Here is a 23,320-nt window from a genome sequence, read left to right as displayed (position 1 = left end):
GGGACCTTAAAGCTCATCCCATTCCAAGCCCCTACCATGGGCAGGGACACCTTCCACTATCCCACGTTGCTCCAAGCCTTGTCCAACCTGGCCTTGGACACTTCCACAGCCTCTCTGGACAACTTGTGCCAGGGCTTCATCACCCTCTATGTAAAGAATTTCTTTCTAATGTCCCGTCTAGCCCTGCCCTTGTTCAGCTTAAAGCTGTTGCCCCTTGTCCTGTCACTCTCTCCCCATATAACAAGTCCCTCTCCCTCCTTTTCTTAAGTTTGCTAAGTACCATAAGTATGCAGTATCCTTTACTGGGAGCCCACAACAAGGTCTCCCTGGAGCCTTCTCCTCTCAGAATGCCTAGAGCGAGACTTTGAGAACTCACTGCACTGCTGGTTCAATTTGGATGAGATAGGTAAATTCCTCTTCTTTTAGTTTGGGACTGATAGCCAGGTAAAGTAATCACAGACCCTTATTAAAAAATTATAATTTTTATTAAAATGTGGATTTTATTAAAATGTGCCCATCCACGCCTTGTCTGACTCGGTTTAAATTACTGCTGTGAGACCAGTTCAGTTTGGGCCACTACGATGAGGCTGGAAAATAAAAGATTTTTACAGATGCGTCTTCAGCCTCTCTTGTAGCTTTAAGAAGAGAACCAAAGACAGCATCTCCTTAGAACCACGACTGCAAAGTTCAGCTCAGCGGCACTGGTGGATGGGAAGCAGGCAAGGTGCATGTGAGTTGTGCTGACAGTGTCTTTCCCTGTTTTCCTTGCCTTTCACAGTGTCTGGCCGGAGCAGTGCCTATGGGGACACGACAGCCGAGGGCCACCCGGCAGGGCCAGGCAGTGTCAGCTCTAGCACAGGAGCCATCAGCACCACCACGGGCCAGCAGGAGGGAGAGGGCTCCGAGGGGGAAGGGGAGGCAGAGGGCGACGTTCACACCAGCAACAGGCAAGAGACTTTTTCTCTTCAGGAGCAGCACTTGTGCTCTGTGGGAATGTTTGTAGAGGAGCGAGCTGCAGGTCCTGCAGTTTCTGCAGTGCCGTTTGCAACTGCTGGGTAATGAAAGTGGAAAGTTAGAAACACAGACTGGAGAAAACTGGGATTGCAAAATCATGGAATCATGGAATACCCTGAGCTGGAAAAGGCCCACAAGGATCATCCAGTCCAACTCCTGGCCCTGCACAGGACACCCTAGCAATTCCACCCTGTGCCCGAGAGCACTGTCCAAACGCTCCTGGAGCTCTGGCAGTCTCAGGGCCATGCCCATTCCCTGGGGAGCCTGGTTAGTGCCCCACCACCCTCTGCAATGATCACGGGATGTGATAAACACACCCACTGTTCCACCAAATTGCTGCCTCTAGGAAGTGATGAAAAAATCCTGCATGAGTCTAGTTAACAAGCAATCACTAGAATCTTGGGAGCCTGTGAAATTCACTGTTAGGACAAAATTGTGTACAAGTGTCTTAAAGCACTTTGGGAAAATCAGCAGATTTTCATCCTGTGGGAGCAGGTGCTCAGTCACTTCTCCAGGGCAGTGTGGAGCTGATTTGCAGGATCTGTTTCCATGCAGTTGGAATGTCCAGGTGGTCAGGCCCAGGCAGTGTGGCTTCACTGTCAGAGGTGCTCTGCATCTTTGACATCCCTTCCCTGTGAAGGCTCAGCAAGTCCTCTTCTCCCTGGGAGGATTTGATGGCTTAGGGTTTCTGGGGCAGACTGCAGTGCTCCGTTGGAGATCCTGCAGGGTGTGGTGTGGTTTGGGGTGTGTCTGATTGCTGCCTCTGCATCCCCAGGCTGCACATGGTGCGGCTGATGCTGCTGGAGAGGCTGCTGCAGAATTTACCCCAGCTGAGGAACGTTGGAGGGGTCCGGGCCATCCCCTACATGCAGGTGAGTGAGGAGGGCTCGGAGGTCAGCCCTAATCAAACTGTTCAATCACTGGATTCTATTTGCATGTGCTTTTCTCTTTCCTGCCCAGTCACAGCGTGAGTCCGTTGCCCAGCATTCCTTACCTACAGATTTTTGCTTTACTTTCTCAGTGTGACTTTACAGCTGACTGAGGAGCCCAAGGGCTCCAATCCTTGAGCTCCAATGTGTTTGGGAAGGTCTTTTGGGTTTGTACTGAGTGTTCATATCAGGGTGTGATGGCACAGGCTGGATTTGGGTAAGAACACAGATAAATCAAGATAAAATCTGTGCTGTTTTGTGAAAGATAAGTTTTACCTTGAAAACCTGCCTTCTAATAATTGTCTGACTGCTCTTCCCAGGTTATTCTGATGCTCACAACGGATCTAGATGGAGATGATGAGAAAGACAAGGGAGCTTTGGATAACCTCCTGTCCCAGCTGATTGCAGAGCTGGGCATGGACAAAAAGGTAAGGTGCAGTGTTGAGTGCATGCTCTGAATTTGCTCCTTCTAGACGGGGTTTCTTTCCATGGAAGAGTTAGATTCTTGGGAGTCACAGAAACATTGCTGTGTGATGTGTTCAGGCAGTTTATTCCTCTTGCCTCCCTTCACATGAGGTAGAAAACTACATGAGAGGAACTCCCACTGTTTCCTGGGTTTGGCATCCACAAGTGAGCATGAAAATTTGTTTTGCTGGAATTAAACTCTGAGAACAGCCATGCTCAGTAAATGCATGATTGACATATGTAGCTTTACATTTGTGTGGGACTGTTCCCTGGCAGCCAGGCCACTGCCTACCCTTCTATTGAGGCATTTGTGCTGCTTTTTTAGTCTTATTGCTTGAGCTTAAATTAGAAATGCCTCCTGAGGATCAGAGCACTGAACTTGGGTTTAACTGGGATTAAACAAGCAGGATGTGTCTTTTCTTGCAGGATGTGTCCAAGAAAAACGAGCGATCCCCGGTGAACGAGGTGCACTTGGTGGTGATGAGGCTGCTCAGTGTGTTCATGTCCAGGACCAAGTCAGGATCCAAGACTTCCATTTGTGAGGTACATTTTCCAAATTGCTTTGTCTGGGGGTGAATTTCTGCCCCTCTGCTCTGCTCTCGTGAGACCCCATTAGAGCACTGCACACAGTTCTGGTGTCCCCAGTATAAGAGCACATGGCACTGTTGGAGCAAGTCCAGGGGAGGCTGAGGGAACAGGAGCCCTATGGAGCCAGGCTGGGAGAGTTGGGAATGTTCAGCCTGGAGAAGAAAAGGTTGTGTGGAGACCTCAGAGCACCTTCCAGGTTCTGAAGGGGCTACAGGGAATCCAGAGAGGAAATTTTCATTAGGAACTGGAGTGACAAGACAAGGGGTAATGGGTTCAAACTGAAAGAGGGGAATGTTAGGTCAGCTATTGGGAAGAAATTCCTCCTTGTGAGGGTGGAGGGTGCCCAGAGAAACTGTGGCTTCCCCTAGATCCCTGGCAGTGTCCAAGGCCAGGTTAGATGGGGCTTGGAGCAGCCTAGGATCATGGAAATGTCCCTGCCTGTGGCAGGAGTGACACTGGATGAGCTTTAAGATTCCTTCACATCCAAACCATTCTGGTATTCCATCATGTGCTTGGGGGACTTTTGTTCATCAAAGAAACTGAAATAACAGGTGTAAAACTGAAAACTCCTTGAGAGGGCTTTGGAAAAATTTATAGGGAACGTGTAATTCTACTTGACTCTTGTGGAAAAAGAGTTTTGAAACTGGGAATGGAAGAAGCAGCCATGTAAAGACAACTGGGTGCACTTGTTTTGTGCACGGTTTCAGATTGAGCTCAGGGTAGCACATTAATGATGTTATTTAAAATGGCCTGGCAGATTTTTCCCTCACATCTTACCAGTGCTGAAGGGGTTAAAGAGGATTTGTAATGTGATTATTGGAAAGCAATATGCTGCTGTGTCAACGTAAAAGTCGCTAAGAGGATTCCTTAGATATTTGTTGCTAAAAGGTACAGTAATAAGGCATAAAAAGCAGTATGTGTGGTGGGAAGGAGATTAATAAAAAAGCATAGAGGTTAAAAAATTTAGTCTGAACTGCATCAAATTTTAATGAGCTTATGAGCTGTGGGGTTTGTTTGGATTTACAGGGCTGCTTTAATAGTTTTATTTACAGTAGCTTTTTCTCCAGCCTTTGTTATTCACTTGAGCTTCCCACAGAAATCAAAGCTCCTCGTCTTGCAGAATGCAGGTGGAGCAATACCTGGGTGGAGCAGAGCCTGTGAGCGGCAGCTGCAACAGGGACTCTTTCTCTCCCAGGATTCACGCCCAGCTGGCCAAATCCCAGATAAACAAATAGAAATCCCAACTTAAAAAAAGAAAGAAGAAGGGGGAAAAAAAGAAGGGAAAAAAGCCCTCATCGTCTAATCCAAAGCAGAGTGGCCTCTGGCACATGTGTCGAGGGGAGATTAGACTTAAGAGGAGATTTTATTTGTTTTCCTTTACTAAGCACTTGTTCAAAAGAGTCTCTGTAAATATTTGAGTTGCTTTTCATAAACACAAAAAAACCAAAAAAACCCCAACCTCAAACAAACCCCAAACTTAAAAGCCGCCTGCAAAGTTTCATCCAAACCTGCTCTCTTGCCCACACTGTCAGCAGGTGCTCAGGGCTGCCCAGCTCTCCCCACTGCAGTTCCCAGGTGTGTTCCTGATCCACCTCCTTCCCTCTGTCCTAGGCTTCCTCCCTGATCTCCAGTGCCACGGCAGCTGCCTTGCTGAGCTCTGGGGCTGTGGATTACTGTCTGCACGTGCTGAAGTCCCTGCTGGAGTACTGGAAGAGCCAGCAGAACGATGAGGAGCCTGTGGCCACCAGCCAGCTCCTGAAGCCTCACACCACCTCCTCTCCCCCTGACATGAGCCCCTTCTTCCTGCGCCAGTACGTGAAGGTGAGTGCTGCGCTGGGAGGATGCTGCACAGAGCTGGGAACAGCAGCCCTGCACAAGGGGTTTGCCAAAATGCATCCCAAAGCACAAAGTTCCAGCTGGGAGTGCTCCGAGTTCTCCCAGAGCAGCCCAGTTCCTGCATCCCTCTGTGTGCTCCTAACCCAGGAGTTCTGTGGAGCTGCTGTCACTGTTCTGGGGAAGTGTTCATCCTGAAGGGAAGCTGCTCCAGCCCATGACTCCTTGACTCTGCTCAGCAGGCAGAATTCCTGAACTGAGTGTGGCAAGGAAGCTGAGCAGTGGACGGGGATTTCCAGTCATTCCTAGGTTTGTTCCACCACCGTGCTGCCTTTATGCCATGGTTTGGTGTTTGTACAGTGCAGAGAACAAAGCCTAATTAAATGTAAGAATGTCTCCTAAGCTGAAAGCTCCAAAGTTGAAATGCTTTCTTACTCCAGACCAGCTTAGTGCATCCTCACAGTTGCCATCCAGTTCAAGGCCTTGTGCAGGTTTTTATTCATCATTTGGGAACATTCTTTGGACTGCAAAGGGGCAGACATCCCTTGTTTTCAGAAAATCAGCAAAAGCACCCTGTCACTTGTAGTGACACCACACTGGGCATGCTCAGAGCCACAACCTGAGGGATTTCTCTTGCTCCCAGGGTCACGCTGCAGATGTTTTTGAGGCCTACACTCAGCTCCTGACAGAGATGGTGCTGCGCCTGCCATACCAGATCAAGAAGATTGCCGACACAAACTCCCGCATCCCCCCGCCCATCTTTGATCATTCCTGGTTCTACTTTCTGTCTGAGGTGAGCAAGAACATGGTACACCTGCAGATTTCCACTAGAAAACTCCAGTAATGGTTTCTTTCATGGGAGAGATGAGCTTTTGCAGAGCTGATCTCAGCTCCATCTTGTGTTTTTAATCCCCTTGAAAGAAGGTGAACTCTTGGCTTTGTGTTGTTCCTGTTGAATAGGAATCTATAGGAAAACATACATGAAAAATAAGGTTGCTGTTATTTCCTGGAACTCAATGTTTGCTGGCTGGCACAAAGCTTAAAGAGAAAACCTGCTGTGAGATGGAAAAATGGAACATCGTGCTCAGCTGTTGGTATTTGGGCCTTAAAAAAGAAATCAGGAAGATATTCGGAGTTTGTTTTCTCAGTTTGCTCCCTACTTCACATAACAAGTTATCTTCTATTTGCACAAGGATGAGTTAGGATTTCTTAATCAGGCTTGATTAGCTGTTTGTTGGAGGTTGTAGACTACAAGGGATGGTTGTCAGCAGTGGTGCAGTGTTGATGTGCAGTGTTTCTTCCACCTGGAACTCACAGCACCTCAAAGCTGGGTGAAGGCATCTCCCATTTCTTTTCCTTTTGGAAGAAAACACCCATTTTTGCTGGTCAGTGCCTGGTAAGCTCACACTGCCCTGGCTTCTCTCTGCAGTACCTGATGATCCAGCAGACGCCGTTCGTGCGCCGCCAGGTCCGCAAGCTGCTGCTCTTCATCTGCGGCTCCAAGGACAAGTACCGGCAGCTGCGGGACCTGCACACCCTGGACTCGCACGTCAGGGGCATCAAAAAGCTGCTGGAGGAGCAGGGCATCTTCCTGAGGGCCAGCGTGGTGACAGCCAGCTCGGGCTCTGCCCTGCAGTACGACACCTTGATCTCCCTGGTGAGGGAAACTTACTGGGGGGGTTTGGGGGGTCCCAGGGGGATTTTGGGACATCCCAGCGAGGATTTGGGCGTTCCCAGAGGGATTTGGGGGTGTTTTGGGAGGTCCTAGAGGGGATTTGGGGGGTCCCAGTGGGAACTGGGGGTGTTTTGGGTGGTTCTAGAGGGGATTTGGGGGGTCCCAGTGGGGTTTGGAGGGTCCTGGGCCCTGGAGTGGCATTGGTGTGTCAGGACACTGATGTGCTGTCTGTCCCCTCGCTTTGTGCCTGCAGATGGAACACTTAAAGGCTTGTGCAGAGATTGCCACACAGAGAACAGTGAACTGGCAGAAGTTCTGCATCAAGGATGACTGTGAGTTCTGTCTCTGCAGGGTTTGGGAGAGCAGTGGTGTCATGGTTGGATCAAGGCAGCTCGGATGGGGAAGCTCAGCAGAGAACAGGAGACACAGTGGAGTTTTGATAGGACTGAACTGTTTCCAGCAGTAATTATCCTGGTGCCCTAATTGCATCTGGTCCTTGGCTAAAGGGCACAATACAGTGTAATGGATAACTCAGAGAAACAGGAGATGTGTGTTCTCTTGCTTGTGCTGCTGTTGTCCCAGAGTGGAATTTGAGATGAGCCACCTCACCTGCTGTACCCCAATGTTCAGCTTCTGTGGTGTAGGGACAGGAAAGGTCTGGGAATTTGGTCCTCAGGGTTTTTTTGTTGTTTTGGTTTGGGATTTTTGTTTGCTTTTTTTTTTTTTCCTCTTCTTTTTTAATTCAGGCTTTAATGGCATGGAGCTGTGTCAGGGAGGTTTAGGCTGGATTTCAGGGAAAGGTTCTTCCCCCAGAGGGTGCTGGGCACTGCCCATGCTACCCAGGAAAAGGGCAAAGCCTGAGGCTGCCAGAGCTCCAGGAGCATTTGGACAGTGCTGTCAGGGATGCACAGGGTGGGATTGTTGGGATATCAGGTGTTGGATTTGATCCTAGTGGGCCTTTTCCAAGTCAGGATATTCCATGACTGTGTGATTAAAACATTTTCTCCTTTCCTCCACAGCGGTTCTCTATTTCCTGCTCCAAGTCAGCTTCCTGGTAGACGAAGGAGTGTCCCCAGTTCTCCTGCAGCTGTTGTCTTGTGCTCTGTGTGGCAGTAAAGTGCTTCCTGTGGCTTCATCCTCTGGATCTTCGAGCACCTCTTCCACCTCTGCTCCTGCAGCATCAGGCTCTGGGCAGGCAGCAGCGCAGAGCAAATCCTCCACCAAAAAGAGCAAGAAAGAGGAAAAGGAAAAGGAGCGAGAGGGTGAGGGGCAGCTGGGTCCTGTCCTCTGGTGGCTTTAGGGAGCAAGTCTGCTCCTCACAGCCTTTTTTACTGTGTTTAGAAAGAACTGGGTGATAAATCCCACTGCTGGAAAAGGCTCACGGCTCATGGCAAGGGCACAGCCACAGTTAGGAGAGAGGAGCAGTTTTCCCATGTGTAGATGGGACTAAGGGGAAGCAGTGAGTCCTAAGAGTTGGGCTGAAATTATGTGCTGAGGACATCCCAAACCCAATTTGTTTATTGCCTTGAGTGGGTTTGAAGTTCTTTAACGGTGTTACCTAATCTAGTGATGAAGCAGCTTCCACTTAACTTGCCTGTCCTGGGTTGTAGGAGGCTGAAATGCTCATGAGGATTAAAACAAATCCTGGGGATGCACACTCAGTTAGCTCTGCTCCTCAGTGATTGTGTTTAGACTTGTTTCCTCTGGCTGCCTTGGAAGCTCTGCTGGAGCCAGGGCTGCTGCTTAATGAATATCCACAGTCCTGGGAAAGTAATTAAGCTTCCCTATAAAAGTCATGGGCATAAATTCTCTCTTGGCGTTTCTTCAAGGAACCGCTTTGGCTTTCACCATCAGATCGTTCTCTATGAGTCTTTTCAGTGCCTCATGGTCAATCCTTTTCTTTTTATCAGGATGTGTAGCACATTTCTCACGTCCTCACTGGCGAGTTTTCCAGCAGTTTTTTTTTCCTGTTGGTCAGGGGTACTAGGCTATATTTTTGAAAAAGACAGGAATGTTAAACTTACGCTGTCATTTGTCCCTACAATGCTGACTCTCTGGTCTGTGAAACAGGAGAGTGGCCTGCCTGTGACGTGCTGCATTTGTGTTCTCCCTAAAGCCTTCCCTGTGTCCCTAGGTGAGGGTTCAGGCAGTCAGGAGGACCAGCTGTGCACAGCCCTGGTGAACCAGCTGAACAAGTTTGCTGACAAGGAGACCCTCATCCAGTTCCTGCGCTGCTTCCTGCTGGAATCCAACTCCTCCTCGGTGAGGTGGCAAGCCCACTGCCTGGCCCTGCACATCTACAGGTGAGCTGGGCAGCCTGGCCTTGCCCTGCCCTGGGGCTGGGTCAGTGCCAGAGCCTCTCTCCTGAAGGATGCTGGAGCCTGCAGGTGTTGCTCCCCCTGGAATTGCTCACACTAGTTTGCAGTTACTGGGGCTGGAGGTGGAAGTTGTGATTTATCCACGAGCAATCTGAGTTGTCATTTGCAAGGAGCATTTTATTTCTGTCTGCAAAATCTGACTCCTGACACGACCAGGAGCAGGTGTTTGTGGGCAAAGTGAATTTCTGAGGCAAATCCAGACTCACGCAGTAAAAAATTGGGAGTTGTGTAGGGAAAGGAGCACTTCAGGGGGCTGGAGTCCTTCAGAGCTCTGTTCAGTTGTTGCAGGACAGCTGCTTTGGTTTTGGAGTTCTGGGCAACAGGTGAGTTCAAGGAATGGTGAGATTTAGCTCTGTGAGATGATGGTTTCCCAGTTTGGTGAACAGGAGCTTGTGTTTTCCTTCTGCACAAGATCTGTGCCATCCTCAGAAGCCTGATTGTCTGTAATCCGCTCAACAGGAACTCCAACAAGTCTCAGCAGGAATTGCTGCTGGATCTCATGTGGTCCATCTGGCCAGAACTCCCAGCCTATGGAAGAAAGGCTGCCCAGTTTGTAGATCTGCTGGGATACTTCTCCCTGAAAACACAACAGACTGAGAAAAAGGTACAGTGTCATTCCAGAAAGGAGGTGCAGCATCCCAGGTGTTTATTTGTGCTACAGCTGGGACAGATTTTCTGTCAGAAGAGCTTCTGGTGGAAATTTTTTGTTCCTAAAACTTGAATGTTAAGGAAAGCAGGGCCCTTAACAAATTGGGAAGTGTGGATTTTTCTTTTATTGTTTGTTTATTTTTATTTGACAAAAAAATACCTCTTTTCCACAGGAGGCCTTTGTGGATCTGGCAGGTCCAGTTAATCGATTTTTGGTGTTGCAACTCCCAGAAATCTTCTGAAACCATGATTTTTGAGCAAAGGAAGTGGTGGCCTCTTAGGGGATCCGTGGGATTGAGAACAAATAATTTAGACCCACTGATACTTGGATGAGTGTGCTTAAAGAGTGAGGAAAGCCATGCAAATCTTGGCAGGCATTTGCAGTGATTGACTGACAAACAGCATTATTCTGTAAATCTCTAATTTTAGGATCGATTACACTCCTGGTTAATGATTTAAACACATAAATTCCTGTAATGTGTGCCTCTTGTGGGGGACCTGGAACACCACAAGATGAGGGATACTTGTGCCTCTGTAGCAATAAAAGCATTGCTGAGAAGACTTTTTCTTGTATTTCAGCTGAAGGAATATTCCCAAAAGGCTGTGGAGATCCTCCGGACTCAGAACCACATTCTCACCAACCACCCCAACTCCAACATCTACAAGTGAGTCACTTCTGCCTTGGATCCATGGCACTGAAGGGCTTTCCAGCTGAGCTCAGTCTGTGGGGAATGCACAGCTCTGCTGATGGGGTGGAGGTGGGGATGGACCCTGCTGAGGTTCCATGACTGCTGGGCTTGGGAGAGCAGCAGAATCCTTCCTGCCAGATGCAAAACCTGACATTCTGTGCCCTACCAGCAGAGCTTGGATTTAGCTCTTGTGCTTTCACTGTCAGTAGATGTTACAAAATCTTAGGCTCAACTGGAAAATAGAGATTTGCAGATTTAAGTGTTGTGTCTTTAGTCTCACCTTGGCAGTTGATAGTAATGCTTTAAAATGCTGCTTAATTAAAGCCAGTATTTTCCTGTGTGATTTACATTGTAACAGCTCTGTTACATGTTGGGCGTGGGGACTGGGGGAAATTAAAGAAGCTCTGGTTGCATGGCCTGTGTTTAAAAACACAGCAAATACCCAGTTCCACAGTCAGTGTTGTTCTCCTCATTCCAGCACGTTGTCTGGGCTCGTGGAATTCGATGGCTACTACCTGGAAAGTGATCCTTGCCTTGTCTGCAACAATCCCGAGGTGCCCTTCTGTGTAAGTAACCCTGGAATCACACAGTTATGGAATACCCTGAACTGGAAAGGGCCCACTAGGATCAAATCCAGCACCTGGCCCTGCACAGACACCCCAACAATCCCACCCTGTGCATCCCTGAGAGTGTTGTCCAAATGCTCCTGGAGCTCTGGCAGCCTCAGGGCTGTGCCCATTCCCTGGGTAGCCTGGGCAGTGCTCAGCACCCTCTGGGAGAAGAACCTTTCCCTGAAATCCAACCTAAACCTTCCCTGACACAGCTCCAGCTGCCCTGCATGACACCAGCAGTGACTGCTGTTACTAAATCCTTTCCAGTGGTAGGGATCCCAGCCCTTTCCAGGTGTGGTTTCCATGTCCCTGAGGTTTTTGGGATGCTCTCAAGCAGTGTGTTTTTGGTTTGTCTCCCCAGTACATCAAGCTCTCGTCCATCAAAGTGGACACGCGCTACACGACCACCCAGCAGGTGGTGAAGCTCATTGGCAGCCACACCATCAGCAAGGTGACAGTGAAGATTGGAGACCTGAAACGAACCAAGATGGTGCGAACCATCAACCTCTACTACAACAATAGGACAGTGCAGGCCATCGTGGAGCTGAAGAACAAGTGAGTTCATCATGTTTCGTGTGCAGTCTCCAGATTTGATTCCCTTGGCTCCTAGTTTTACCCCAAGGTTTCTCCTTAGCCTATTCCTCATCACTCTCAGTCCACATTGGGTGGGATTGTTCTGAAGCCCCTACAATTGTTGAAGAAAAGATCCAAATTTCCTCTGAAGCTTGAGAAATGTCTATAAAATCTGTGGATTCCAGCTTAGTCCAGGCTCACTTTTAAGCATCTGACTTAATTGTGTGGAAACCAGTAGTAATACCATGAGCACTTCATGGATAGTTGGACTCTAGAAGGGATTTGGACCTTGCAGCATGTCCAGGAATGCTGAAAGCATTGCTATTGTTTGTTTGAAGCTGTAGAGTAGAATTAAAATTAGAAGTTGGATGATCTTGCTCTCAGCTCTGCTTTACCTACCAGAAATGGTTCCTTTTCAACACACTGTTCAGTCTGGAGCCAGTCCTGCTTATGTGCTTCCCCTTCTTACTACTTGAGATGTTCTCACCAGAATCAGATCTCTCTGGCTTAGGGATTAATCTGTGCCCGCCGCTTATTGCTTATTTGAAGTCTTAATCCTCTGTGACATCACAAGTGGCTGCTGTGGAGAGGATTATGATGTCACAAAGAGAGGATTCTGACTTCAGGTTGAGAATAAGCAGTGGGAGCAGATGAGATCTTTAAGAAATAAATATCCTGTTTTCATGCAAATGTCCTTACTAATAAAAAAATGGAGGTGAAAATCCCTAGAAAATGTCTGTAGAATTAAAGTTTTTCCATGAGGCATCAACAGCTCTTTAATCCCAAACAGTCTCTCTCTGTGAAGAGGATAAAGGCTTAAAATGTATTTCTGGCTACATATCATGTCAATACAGAAGCTAAGGAAACCAGTCCTGGAACTACTCTCCATTCATCCCAGTTAAAGGAGATTTGGAGCCGAGACGGTTGCATTTGGCTTCTCCTCACACGTGGGCAGGGAGGGAACTTCCCTCTGGAAAACCTTTCCTTCCTTCCTTTCTTCCCTCCCCATCCCTTGCTGCAGGCCGGCGCGGTGGCACAAGGCCAAGAAGGTGCAGCTGACTCCGGGCCAGACGGAGGTGAAGATCGATCTGCCGCTGCCCATCGTGGCCTCCAACCTGATGATCGAGTTTGCTGATTTCTACGAGAACTACCAGGCGTCCACCGAGACCCTGCAGTGCCCTCGCTGCAGCGCCTCCGTGCCAGCCAACCCCGGCGTGTGCGGCAACTGCGGCGAGAACGTCTACCAGTGCCACAAGTGCAGGTGTGTCACTGTGTGTGTCCTCAGCGTGTCACTGTGTGTGTCCCCAGAACGGCTACCACTGCCACAAGTGCAGGTGTGTCACTGTGTGTGTCACCAGGGTCACTGTGTGTGTCCCCAGAACATCTACCAGTGCCACAAGGGAAGGTGTGTGTGTCTCCAGGGTCACTGTGTGTCACCGGGGTCACTATGTGTGCCACCAGGGTCACTGTGTGTGTCCCCAGAGTCACTGTGTGTGTCCCCAGAATGTCTACCAGTGCCACAAGTGCAGATGTGTCCCCAGTGTCACAAGTGCAGGTCTGTGTGTTCTCAAAATGTGTACCAGTGCCACAAGTGCAGGTCTCTGCGTGTGTTGCCTGTGTCCCTAGAGCATGTAGCAGTGTCACTGTGTGCATCCCTAGAATGTGTAGCAGTGCCACAAGTGCAGGTGTGTCCCCAGTGGCCCTGTGTGTCCCCAGAGCATGTCCCAGTGCCACTGTGTCCCCCCAGAGCTGTAGCTGTGCCACAAGTGCAGGTGTGTCCCCCCAGAGCCCTGCTGGGTGCCCCACACTCCCTGCTCCGTAAATCCCCCATTCTGGTTAATACAGGCACACAATCAAATTAGTGGGGAAGTATAAAACAGGCTTACAGGGATTTATGTAATACAGGCTAACAAAGGGAGCTGTGAGCACAATGCTCAGGGAGCTGAAGTTTCACATGAAGCTCTCAAAGTTCACACCACAGAATTCCCGGGAGCAGGTTATTTCTGGCCTGCCTGGGCTGGAGGCTGGAGTTGAGCTGTGGGATTGCAGAGGTTCCCCCAGGATCCCACAGACAGTTCTATTCAGAGCTTTTGTTGGGCTCTCCTCATTCAGAGCAGGCTCAGGGGTAATTTACTGTGTGCTATTTGTTCTTCCACTACAGCCTTAGAAATCCTTCTCTTTTGTCACTTTTGTCTCCTTATCTGATATCTCTTTCCCCTCATTGTTGTTCCATATTCCCCTCCAATTCTCATGGGATTCGAGGTGTTTAGCAGGCTCTTGCCCGGTGATTGCTGCTGTGTGGAAAGGTTTCCACATCCCTCTTAAGTTCTGGGAGCTGTAAGCCAGTCCTGTCATGCTGCTCTGGTTTGCAGTGGGATAAGAAGTGCTGCAGTCAGTCCCACTGCAAAGCCCAGACCCTACAAACCCAAACAGTTCCTTTATCTGTGTTCTTCTAAAGGACACAGTGCCCTAGGTTGACACTCGACTGGGAATTGCTGTCATTAAAGTAGAATTGTTAGGAACAAATTTTGTTCCTGCTTTTTCCAGCCAGAATGTGGCACTGCTGTAAGGATTTTTTTTTCTGGTTGCCTGATCTGTAGGTTTTGATTCTCATGTATTTCCCTGCCCCAGGGCAGCCTCATCACTGAGATGCTTTTAAGAGTCACCCACCTCTTTCCCCGAGTCTGTTCAGTCAATTTCATTGCCTCAGCCACCTCGAGCTGCAGATTTTGACCCTGTGCCTTGCCTTTCAGATCCATCAATTACGATGAGAAGGATCCCTTCCTGTGCAATGCTTGTGGCTTCTGTAAATACGCCCGCTTTGACTTCATGCTCTACGCCAAGCCCTGCTGCGCCGTGGATCCCATCGAGAACGAGGAGGATCGCAAGAAGGTGGGGCTGGGAGCAGGGTCTTGGCCAGGTCAGCAGCGTGGGGACAGCAGGACTCCATCCCCTCTTGTGGGGACATCAGGGTTCCATCCCCTGTGGAAATCAGTGCTCCTTCAAGGCTCCTCACTGACTGATGCATTCTATGTTTGTTGTCCTGCTCCACCAAACGAGTAATTCTTCAAAAGACATCATTAAGTACCTCACTTACAAATCAGCTGCTTCTCTTTGCCTTGCTGTAAAAGGGGATGGATTTGGGTTATTCTATTTGCTTCCCATCCTTCCTGAAGAACCCTGTGCCTGCATGTCCTGCCCCAAGGATCAGTGTGCTCAGGGCAGTGTCACCAGTGTGCTGCTCAGAGCAGAACCAGGCTGCAGGGTCACCATTCAGCGATTTTTTTTTTTCTCAGAAAGAAAGGCAGAAGAGACAGAAGACTTGGAGCTTGATGGTTGTAGTTCTCTGTATGAAATAAGTTTTCCTTCCTGTTTCCTTCGCAGGCAGTGACAAATATCAACACTCTGCTGGACAAGGCTGACAGGGTGTATCACCAGCTGATGGGACATCGGCCGCAGCTGGAGAACCTCCTGTGCAAAGTGAACGAGGCAGCCCCTGAAAAGCCCCAGGTGACAAGGGACAGGGGCAGCTTGCTTGCACAGATCTCCAGGCTGGGGACATGCTGGCCCTGACACTGCCTGAGGCAGCTGGGGGTCCTCACCTCAGGGGCTGTTCTGCAGTTATTATTTTTGTGTGGAGCCTTCATGTATGACTTGTTGTTGTCCCCTGTGTTCCAGGATGAGTCAGGCAGCAGTGGAGGGATCAGCTCTACCTCAGCCAGTGTGAACAGGTACATCCTGCAGTTAGCCCAGGAGTACTGTGGGGACTGCAAGAACTCCTTCGATGAGCTTTCCAAAATCATCCAGGTACCATGAGCTTTGAGCTGGGTTTGGGTCAGGTGTGCATTAGAAATAAAAAACGGGCTGTTGTCATTTTTCATTTAATGATATCATTAACAGCAGGTGATCAGCTGTGTATTTTTAGTCAAATAATAATAATTTTTAAAAGCTGTGTGTTAATTACTGAAAATTCAGCTAGCTTGTGAGATTGGTTTTTTCAGCAGCTACATCATGGAGAGCAGGAGGCTGAACAGATGGTTAATTAAAGAGAATAGAATATTTGCATGTATCCAAAGTGTTTGAAAACATACCAGTATAAAAGGTGACCTACAGAAGCATTTTATAAATTAAATATATTTATTTGTGTCCAATGACTCACATAAAGGAGCACTGAAAAACCTGCCACATCATGAATGTCCTTTTTGGCTGTGATATTTAAGTATATTAAATATATTTTGCTCTTTCTGTAAAGGATAAATTACTCTGACTTGCTCTGCCAGCATTAATAGTAATTAATACTATGGATTTGTCACATTTCCAGTGTTACATTGCATGTAGTGTAAACAGCAGGGCAGATAACTGGCAGTCTGGCCCATATTCCTTAGAGATTTCCCAATCCTGCCTCTACAGAGGATTTCAAGTTTGGAAACATTTGGTTAAAAAAGTTTCTCCGCAAAATCCGCGGTGAAAAGAGCCCGTGAGCAGGACTGTCATTATGTGCTGGCTCAGGATTCTTTGTCTGTGTTCCCAGAAAGTGTTTGCCTCCCGGAAGGAGCTGCTGGAGTACGACCTGCAGCAGCGGGAAGCAGCCACCAAATCCTCGCGCAGCTCAGCTCAGCCCACCTTCACGGCCAGCCAGTACCGAGCGCTGTCCGTGCTGGGCTGTGGCCACACCTCCTCCACCAAGTGCTACGGCTGTGCCTCTGCTGTCACTGAGCACTGCATCACCCTGCTGCGGGCCCTGGCCACCAACGGCGCCATCCGCCACATCCTGGTGGCCCAGGGCCTCATCCGCGAGCTCTTCGACTACAACCTGCGGCGCGGTGCTGCCGCCATGCGCGAGGAGGTGCGGCAGCTCATGTGCCTCCTCACCAGGTGAGCGCTGGCCAGGCACTCCCAGAGCCCTGTCCTTGGAAAAACCTCTTCAAGAAGGAAAAGCCTCATAGCGGGAGTTATCTCAGAATCACAAATGGCTTGGGTTGGAAGGGATCTCAGAGACCACCCAGTTCCACTCCTGCCATCGGTGTGTCTTACACCAGCAAAGTGTGGCCTCCAACTCCAGCACCTTGTACATTTGTTACCAGCTAAACTGAAATCCCAGGAGCTTTTGGCATTAGTACAAGCAGAGCATAACAGTGTTCTCTTTTTTTCTCCTGGAATCAGGGACAATCCAGAGGCCACACAGCAAATGAATGACCTAATCATTGGGAAGGTTTCTGCAGCACTGAAGGGACACTGGGCAAATCCAGACTTGGTGAGAGACTCCAGTGTTTTGCTGTTTCTTTGTTCTGCCCCTCTGCACTGCTGGTGTATTCAAATCATTGCATCTTCTGTCTTACGGTCTGTTTGTAAGAAAAAAATTGAGTCTTGATAGGAAATGAGAAAATTGTCAGGATAAAGCACAGAATTTTGTGTGCAGGTACATGCTGAAGTTTCCTCAGGCAGTTCTCTGTCTTGGCTTTGCTTGTCCCTCTCCAGCAGGTTACCAGACCCCCAAGTGGGCATGGGCTGGAATTAATTTAGATCCATGTGTTCTGAACCTGCGTTGTTAAAGATCAGAGTGCAGAAGGCAGTGGAGCACCCCCAACACCTCAAACACTGTCTGTATTGCAGGCGAGCAGCCTCCAGTACGAGATGCTGCTGCTGACAGACTCCATCTCCAAGGAGGACAGCTGCTGGGAGCTGCGGCTGCGCTGCGGTGAGTGCAGATAGCCGGGGCAGAGCTTCACTGCACACTGCTGTGCCCAGGGCCAGGACAACCAGCAAGGTTTCTACCTCCAAACCCATTGCATGTGCTGTGCAGGGCTGTGGAGGTGTGTGCTGTCTGCAGCTCTCACAGGATGATGAATGTTCCTGTCTGTGTTGCAGCTCTCAGCCTCTTCCTGATGGCAGTGAACATCAAGACTCCGGTGGTTGTTGAAAACATCACCCTCATGTGCCTGCGCATCCTCCAGAAGCTCATCAAGCCACCTGCTCCAACCAGCAAGAAAAACAAGGTACTGCCCTAGAAGCTGAGCAAAACATTGAGAATCTGATGATTGAAGGCTGGCACGCTGCTGTCAGTGGTGAATTAGTTTATGAGGAAGCCAGGGCTTGCTTTTCCTGGTCACTGTTCCTAGGGAAGCACAAGCCCTGTGACTCTGGTCTTACACACTGCAATTTACGGGTGACTACTTTCTATTTTTGCTGGGTTTTGGTGACTTTGACCTCTACAGTTCAAACCCAGGCTTTGCTTTTTTCATCTCAGGTTTGAGGCAGGGGGAAAGAGCTACTTCAAAGCTACAGTTTGGTCATTTTGGGCAGGCTTTTGGTGCTTTCAGCAGCTTTGTAGAATCAAGTACCTAAATTTGATAGAATCAAGTATTTCTGACTCAAAATTTTAAGTACAGAGCTACAGTTCTCATAAAAATGTGTTGATTGACTGGTATTGATTTTAATTTAGGATAAGATTTGCAGGAGAGAATGTATTTTTCTGCTTTGATCTGCCTGTCTGATAATCACAGATGAATGTCAGAGATGAGTTTACTGATATTTCAGTAGAAACTTGAATATCTCTCTTAGTTTACCATTAACAGGCACTGTCCAAAAGCTGCATTTGCCTCTTCATGGCCCAGCCCCAGTGATTCACCTCAGGAGTTACTCTTTGGGAGCAGATTGTGGCTTTCTGAAAAATCACAGGGCCTTTTTGTTTGTTAGGATGTGCCTGCGGATGCTCTCACCACTGTGAAGCCTTACAGCAATGAAATCCATGCACAAGCTCAGCTGTGGCTCAAGAGAGACCCCAAAGCATCGTATGAAGCTTGGAAAAAGTGCCTCCCTGCCAGAGGTAACCCCTGTGCCTGTAAGCTGGGGCAGTTCTGGGCAGGAACATGTGTGTGTCCCCCAGGTTTAGCAAGGAATGTGCTTCTGTGGAGTTGTGTTGGCTTCTGTCCCCTGACATCTGATACCATCCTCACATTTAGTCCTTTGAGTTGTGGCACTGATTTTTCCAGGCTGTGCTCCTCAAACCCTAAGCAGAAAATGCTCTGTGCCTGAAGAGAATCAGGGAGTGTGAAAAAATGAAACTTGTTGCTTATTTAAATTGACATCAGCCAGCTGGAAAGCTGATAGAATTCCTTGAGAGAGGCTCTGGGATTTGCAGGAGGCTGGGAATTGAGCATGGCTCCACACAGGAGTGGAAATGGCAGCAGAAGGAGATGGGAAGCACTGAGCTTCCCAGCTGGAGTTTGGCGAGTTCCGGGCAAGAGAAGACAAAAATACTCTGTCAGCTTGCAGTTCATGACTGCTGACAGTTCTCTTGGGCTCTGCTCAACACTGCAGGTGCAGATGCCAATGGGAAAACTCCCAGCAAAGCTGAGCTTCACCAGCTCTACTTGTCAGAAAAATACGTCTGGAAATGGAAGCAGTTCATGAGTCGCCGTGGGAAGAGAACATGTCCTCTGGATCTCAAGCTGGGACACAACAATTGGCTGCGACAGGTAAAGGTGGGGAGAGCCCTGGGGCAGAGTTCAGTCACAGAGTGTGGGAAGTTTGCTGCAGTTCATGTGCAGGAGCCTTTGGGGAGGCTGGGACTCACTGCCTCCAGTTCCAAGTCAGGTTTGTTCCCTTAGAAATGCTGCAGCAAACATTAATCTGGGAGTCCATGTGTGTTCCTAAACTCTGAACCTCTGATTGCCATGATCCCCCTACCTGCCTAATGAGCTGCACTTTTGAGGCTCCTGGAGCAAAGCTTTGCTTCTTTTCTTGTGTGTGTGGATTAGCAGCTCACCCACCCCATGCACTGCTGAGACACTCTGGTGCTGAGCAAAGCAGGAATTGTCCCAGAATCGAGTGTTTGGAGGACAGGAAAACACAGCCACTGAGTGACCAGCAGCCCCAGTGTTGTGCCTTTTTGTGAGCTGTCACAGGTTTACCCATCCCCATCGCTCTGACCTGGCTTTTTCTGCCCCTGCCCAGGTGCTGTTCACTCCTGCCACCCAGGCTGCCAGGCAGGCTGCCTGCACCATCGTGGAGGCCTTGGCCACCATCCCCAGCAGGAAGCAGCAGGTCCTTGATCTCCTCACCAGGTATTCTGTGCTGCCACACCTGACAGCTCCATGATTATTTCGCTTCAATTCCTGTCAGAATCTCTCCCTTCTTCCAGCTTTTCTCACACCTCTCCCTTGTGCACCTCCAGTTCACAGGTTTTTTTGAGCTGGACTTTTTAACTTAATTAACTGGGAGGGTATAGATTTAGGGAGACTTGGGGTTTTCTGCCTGGCAATGAGCTGGTGCAGTCTGTACTTTTTCCAGAATTAAGGATCTGGTGTTCAGCTGTGTGGCCAACACTGCCTCTTAAACAGCAAAATAATAGGGTGAACTCTCATCCAACTCCTATGACATAACTTATCCCAGCTCAAGCTAATAGCACAGTCAGCTCCTTTTTGGGACAAATACCAATTTAGCCAGCAAGTAATGAATATCAGTGATGCTGTTAGCAAGGACAGCAGAGAAGATGCATTTCTGGAGCCTTTTCTTTCTTTCCACAGTGTCCTTTAGCTGGAATGCCTTTTGTTGCTGTGAAGGGATTGTCAGCTTTTGTTTCTCTTTCCCAGCTACCTGGATGAGCTGAGCATTGCTGGTGAATGTGCTGCTGAGTACTTGGCCCTGTATCAGAAACTCATCAAACCTGCCCACTGGAAGGTCTACCTGGCAGCCAGAGGGGTTCTGCCCTATATTGGCAGCCTCATCACTAAGGTATGGGGCTGTGTGCAGGAAATGACCTATGAGTTTGGCTTTTTGCCTTTGAAATTCCATCCTTTTGTTCAGTGCCCTGTTGCTGACCCTGCCAGGGTTCTGGAGTTCACACTTTTCAGTGCTGTCACCTCAGAGGGAGCCACCAGGGTTTCAGTCCTAGGTGGAGAATTCCTCAGCACTTTAATTAACTGCTCTGGGGGTATAAGTATTGCTGCACTGCTCCCAGACAGGACTCCCAGGGCCCTTAGGGTAGGGAAGGATTGGGTGTGCTGCTGTTTCTGGAGTGGGAATTTGTTCTGCTGGAAAAGCAGCACATGGAGTTTGCAGGGTTCAGAGTGATGGCAGTTTTCTGTGGGGACCCCTGGTGCACTCCAAAGACGCAGGTGACACTCTCCACATCCGTGGTGGCCTTGAGTCCTCATGGAGGGCCACTAGAGCCAAGCAGTGGTGGCAGGAAGGTGCAGAGAGGAAGTGACGGGGATTTGGGGCAGTTCTCCTCTCCTTTCCCCCTTCCCTCCCCGCTGTTGCAGTTGTGCTTTCTCAGTGCCTGGCTCAGTTTGTGTGCTGTGTTCTTTGCACTCTGGGTTACACACTTTAATCATTACTGGCACTGCAGGGTCTTAGCCTAACAGGATTGTTAATTATTTCCAGGAAATAGCTCGTTTACTCGCCTTGGAGGAAGCAACCCTCAGCACTGATTTGCAGCAGGGATATGCCCTGAAGAGTCTCACAGGTATTCAGTGGTCCTGCAGCAGGGCTAGAGCTGGGATAATCATTGTTCTGTAGCAGAATTTCAGACAGATCTCATTCAGTTGTGTTGCCACTGCCAGCACTGGATCTTTGCCATCGATTTAGCACCTAATCTCTAAATGGATTTTTCCATATTTTTCTGTGGTCAGTGAGAGTTTTTAGCTGAACTGTGGTAATGTACCAGGCAGACTTCATCATTTCACTTTATTACATAGCACAGTCCCTGGCACCACTGTAAACACTGCTGCTTTATTCCTACCTCTTGTTCCCACCTCCCTATTCTATGGGAGCTTTTTTTCATCTTCTAGGGTGTATACCTTTTTACAAAAATTTATTGGAAATCGAAATACCTCATGAACTAGGTCATTGTTTTTTGTATCCTCTTTCACATTCTTCAGACATTAGTGGGTGAATTCATAAAGCCTGGCTTCTTGCAAGAAGCAGCATGTTGATCAATGTGTCATGGAAAGAATCCGTGGTTCTTTCTTGCTGATTCTTTGTTTTATTGTAGGAGTGACCAGTTTGGTGATGTCACTGATAAATCCTGTCACATCATCAGAGGTATTAGAAGTATTACAAGAGCAGCAATCATCCGCTTTTGGAATAGCTTGCGACAGAAAAAATGCCTAAGAGTGCAGAATTTTGTATCAAGCAGTTAGGAAACTCCTTAGGCCCTTTCCTCATTCCCAAGCTATTCTTCCATATGTTACAATTTACAAGACAGGCCCAGGTTTTTGCCTCCAGCCACTCAGTTCAGAGAAGTGAGCTTTAAACCACAGACTGATGAGAGCTGGAACAAGCCGTTTTGATTATATTGTGCCCTGTTTGCTGCTATGAAATTCAGAAATCAAATTCTCTCCCACCTCCTGAATTTTTGTGGCTTTCCAGGTCTTCTCTCTTCCTTTGTGGAGGTGGAGTCCATCAAAAGGCACTTCAAGAGCCGGCTGGTGGGCACGGTGCTCAACGGGTACCTGTGCCTGAGGAAGCTGGTGGTGCAGAGGACAAAGCTGATTGATGAGACCCAGGACATGCTGCTGGAGATGCTGGAGGACATGACAACAGGTAAAACCACCTGTGTTCCATAAATCCAGCCTTTGGATCAACCAAGATGGAAAACCAGATTGTTACAGCCACACAGCTTTCCTAAATGACTGCTATAGTCAAGCAGTTTTATGGCTTCCAGTATTTCCTTTTGTCACAGGAAAGTTGAATGGCATTCCTAGTCACTTCTTATTTTCCAGTAATCTCAGTCTCCTCCTTTTTATGGGACTGCTTTAGTGCAGCCCAGCCATGCAGAGAGTTTCCTAGTAACCCTACCAATAAATACCCTTTCATCTTTCACAGAGTGGATTCGCAAAAGGAGAGGGCAGCAGTGTATGGCTGACTGCAGAAGGATTTACTGCGTGTGCTGAGTTAAAGTGGAATCTATAAAATTGACTCCATTTTGATGCTTCCTTTCCCTGGCAGGCACAGAGTCTGAGACCAAGGCGTTCATGGCTGTGTGCATAGAGACTGCCAAGCGCTACAGCCTGGACGATTACAGGACTCCAGTGTTCATCTTCGAGAGGCTCTGCAGCATCATCTACCCTGTGAGTGCTGGACAGGGCTGCTGCACTGCTGCAATGGAGCTATGGAATGCTTTGGGTGGGAAGGGACTTAGCTTGTCCAGTGCCAGCCTCTGCCATGGGCAGGGACACCTTCCACTGTTCCAGGCTGCTCCAAGCCCTGTCCAGCCTGATCTTGGACACTTCCAGGGATCCAGGGGCAGCCACAGCTTCCCTTCTTCCCTTAAGCCAGGGCCTCCCCACCCTCACAGGGAAGAATTTCTTCTCAATATCTGACCTAAATTTCCCCTCTTTCAGTTTAAACCCATTCCCCCTTGTCCTGTCACTCCAGTTCCTGATGAACATTCCCTCTCCAGCTTCCCTGTAGTCCCTTCAGACCCTGGAAAGTACTCTGAGGTCTCCACACAACATTCTCCAGGCTGAACATTCCCCTCCCTCCCAGCCTGGCTCCATAGGGGCTCCAGTCCCCTGAGCAACTCCTCTGGACTTGCTCCAACAGTTTCATGTCCTTTTTTTTTTGAGGGTCACCAGAACTGTGTGCAGTGCTCCAGGTGGGATCTCATGATAGAGGGGGAGAATCACCACTGACCCCCTGCAGCAACTCTAGAGCTGGTGTCTTTTTCCAGGAAAAAAGTGTCTAGAACAACAATTAGCCAGTATAGACCTGTATCCCAGTGTATCCCAGTGTATCCCATTTGGGGGGTCACTGTTCAAGTTCCCTGAGGAGTTTGGTTACTAAATGATCCTGGAGATCCTCTGAGTGTGGCATGCAGAGCTGATGCACCCATGGGGAAAGGTTTAGGGACATCCTGCCATAAAAATGCAGGAATGGGAGTGTGGTTAGGGAGAAACTTATTCACTCTGTC

General features: G+C 48.7%; 1 protein-coding gene across 5 annotated transcripts in view; it reads left to right on the top strand.

Annotated features, from left to right (window-relative positions):
* UBR4 (ubiquitin protein ligase E3 component n-recognin 4) overlaps positions 1-23,320 on the top strand; it is an 80,121-nt gene that overhangs the window by 38,325 nt on the left and 18,476 nt on the right. For all 5 annotated transcript variants that reach the window (XM_085079876.1, XM_085079875.1, XM_085079874.1 and 2 more), the window contains 29 exons: positions 779-947; positions 1,790-1,886; positions 2,264-2,371; positions 2,835-2,951; positions 4,608-4,817; positions 5,473-5,622; positions 6,259-6,486; positions 6,758-6,836; positions 7,524-7,766; positions 8,639-8,807; positions 9,342-9,486; positions 10,110-10,195; positions 10,698-10,785; positions 11,192-11,385; positions 12,425-12,664; positions 14,157-14,295; positions 14,788-14,913; positions 15,082-15,210; positions 15,935-16,278; positions 16,567-16,657; positions 17,017-17,101; positions 17,272-17,399; positions 18,100-18,229; positions 18,724-18,881; positions 19,360-19,469; positions 19,998-20,139; positions 20,791-20,872; positions 21,778-21,951; positions 22,357-22,478. In XM_085079876.1, coding sequence (XP_084936002.1) covers positions 779-947; positions 1,790-1,886; positions 2,264-2,371; positions 2,835-2,951; positions 4,608-4,817; positions 5,473-5,622; positions 6,259-6,486; positions 6,758-6,836; positions 7,524-7,766; positions 8,639-8,807; positions 9,342-9,486; positions 10,110-10,195; positions 10,698-10,785; positions 11,192-11,385; positions 12,425-12,664; positions 14,157-14,295; positions 14,788-14,913; positions 15,082-15,210; positions 15,935-16,278; positions 16,567-16,657; positions 17,017-17,101; positions 17,272-17,399; positions 18,100-18,229; positions 18,724-18,881; positions 19,360-19,469; positions 19,998-20,139; positions 20,791-20,872; positions 21,778-21,951; positions 22,357-22,478 — 4,283 coding nt within the window. The remainder of the gene's footprint in view (positions 1-778; positions 948-1,789; positions 1,887-2,263; positions 2,372-2,834; positions 2,952-4,607; positions 4,818-5,472; positions 5,623-6,258; positions 6,487-6,757; positions 6,837-7,523; positions 7,767-8,638; positions 8,808-9,341; positions 9,487-10,109; positions 10,196-10,697; positions 10,786-11,191; positions 11,386-12,424; positions 12,665-14,156; positions 14,296-14,787; positions 14,914-15,081; positions 15,211-15,934; positions 16,279-16,566; positions 16,658-17,016; positions 17,102-17,271; positions 17,400-18,099; positions 18,230-18,723; positions 18,882-19,359; positions 19,470-19,997; positions 20,140-20,790; positions 20,873-21,777; positions 21,952-22,356; positions 22,479-23,320) is intronic.

The sequence above is a fragment of the Lichenostomus cassidix genome, chromosome 21 (assembly GCF_008360975.1).
Source record: "Lichenostomus cassidix isolate B80296 chromosome 21, HeHo_3.0, whole genome shotgun sequence".
Classification (NCBI taxonomy): Eukaryota; Metazoa; Chordata; class Aves; order Passeriformes; family Meliphagidae; genus Lichenostomus; species Lichenostomus cassidix.
The sequence above is the reverse complement of the archived record's forward strand: the minus strand, read 5'-3'. Positions and strand labels throughout refer to the sequence as shown.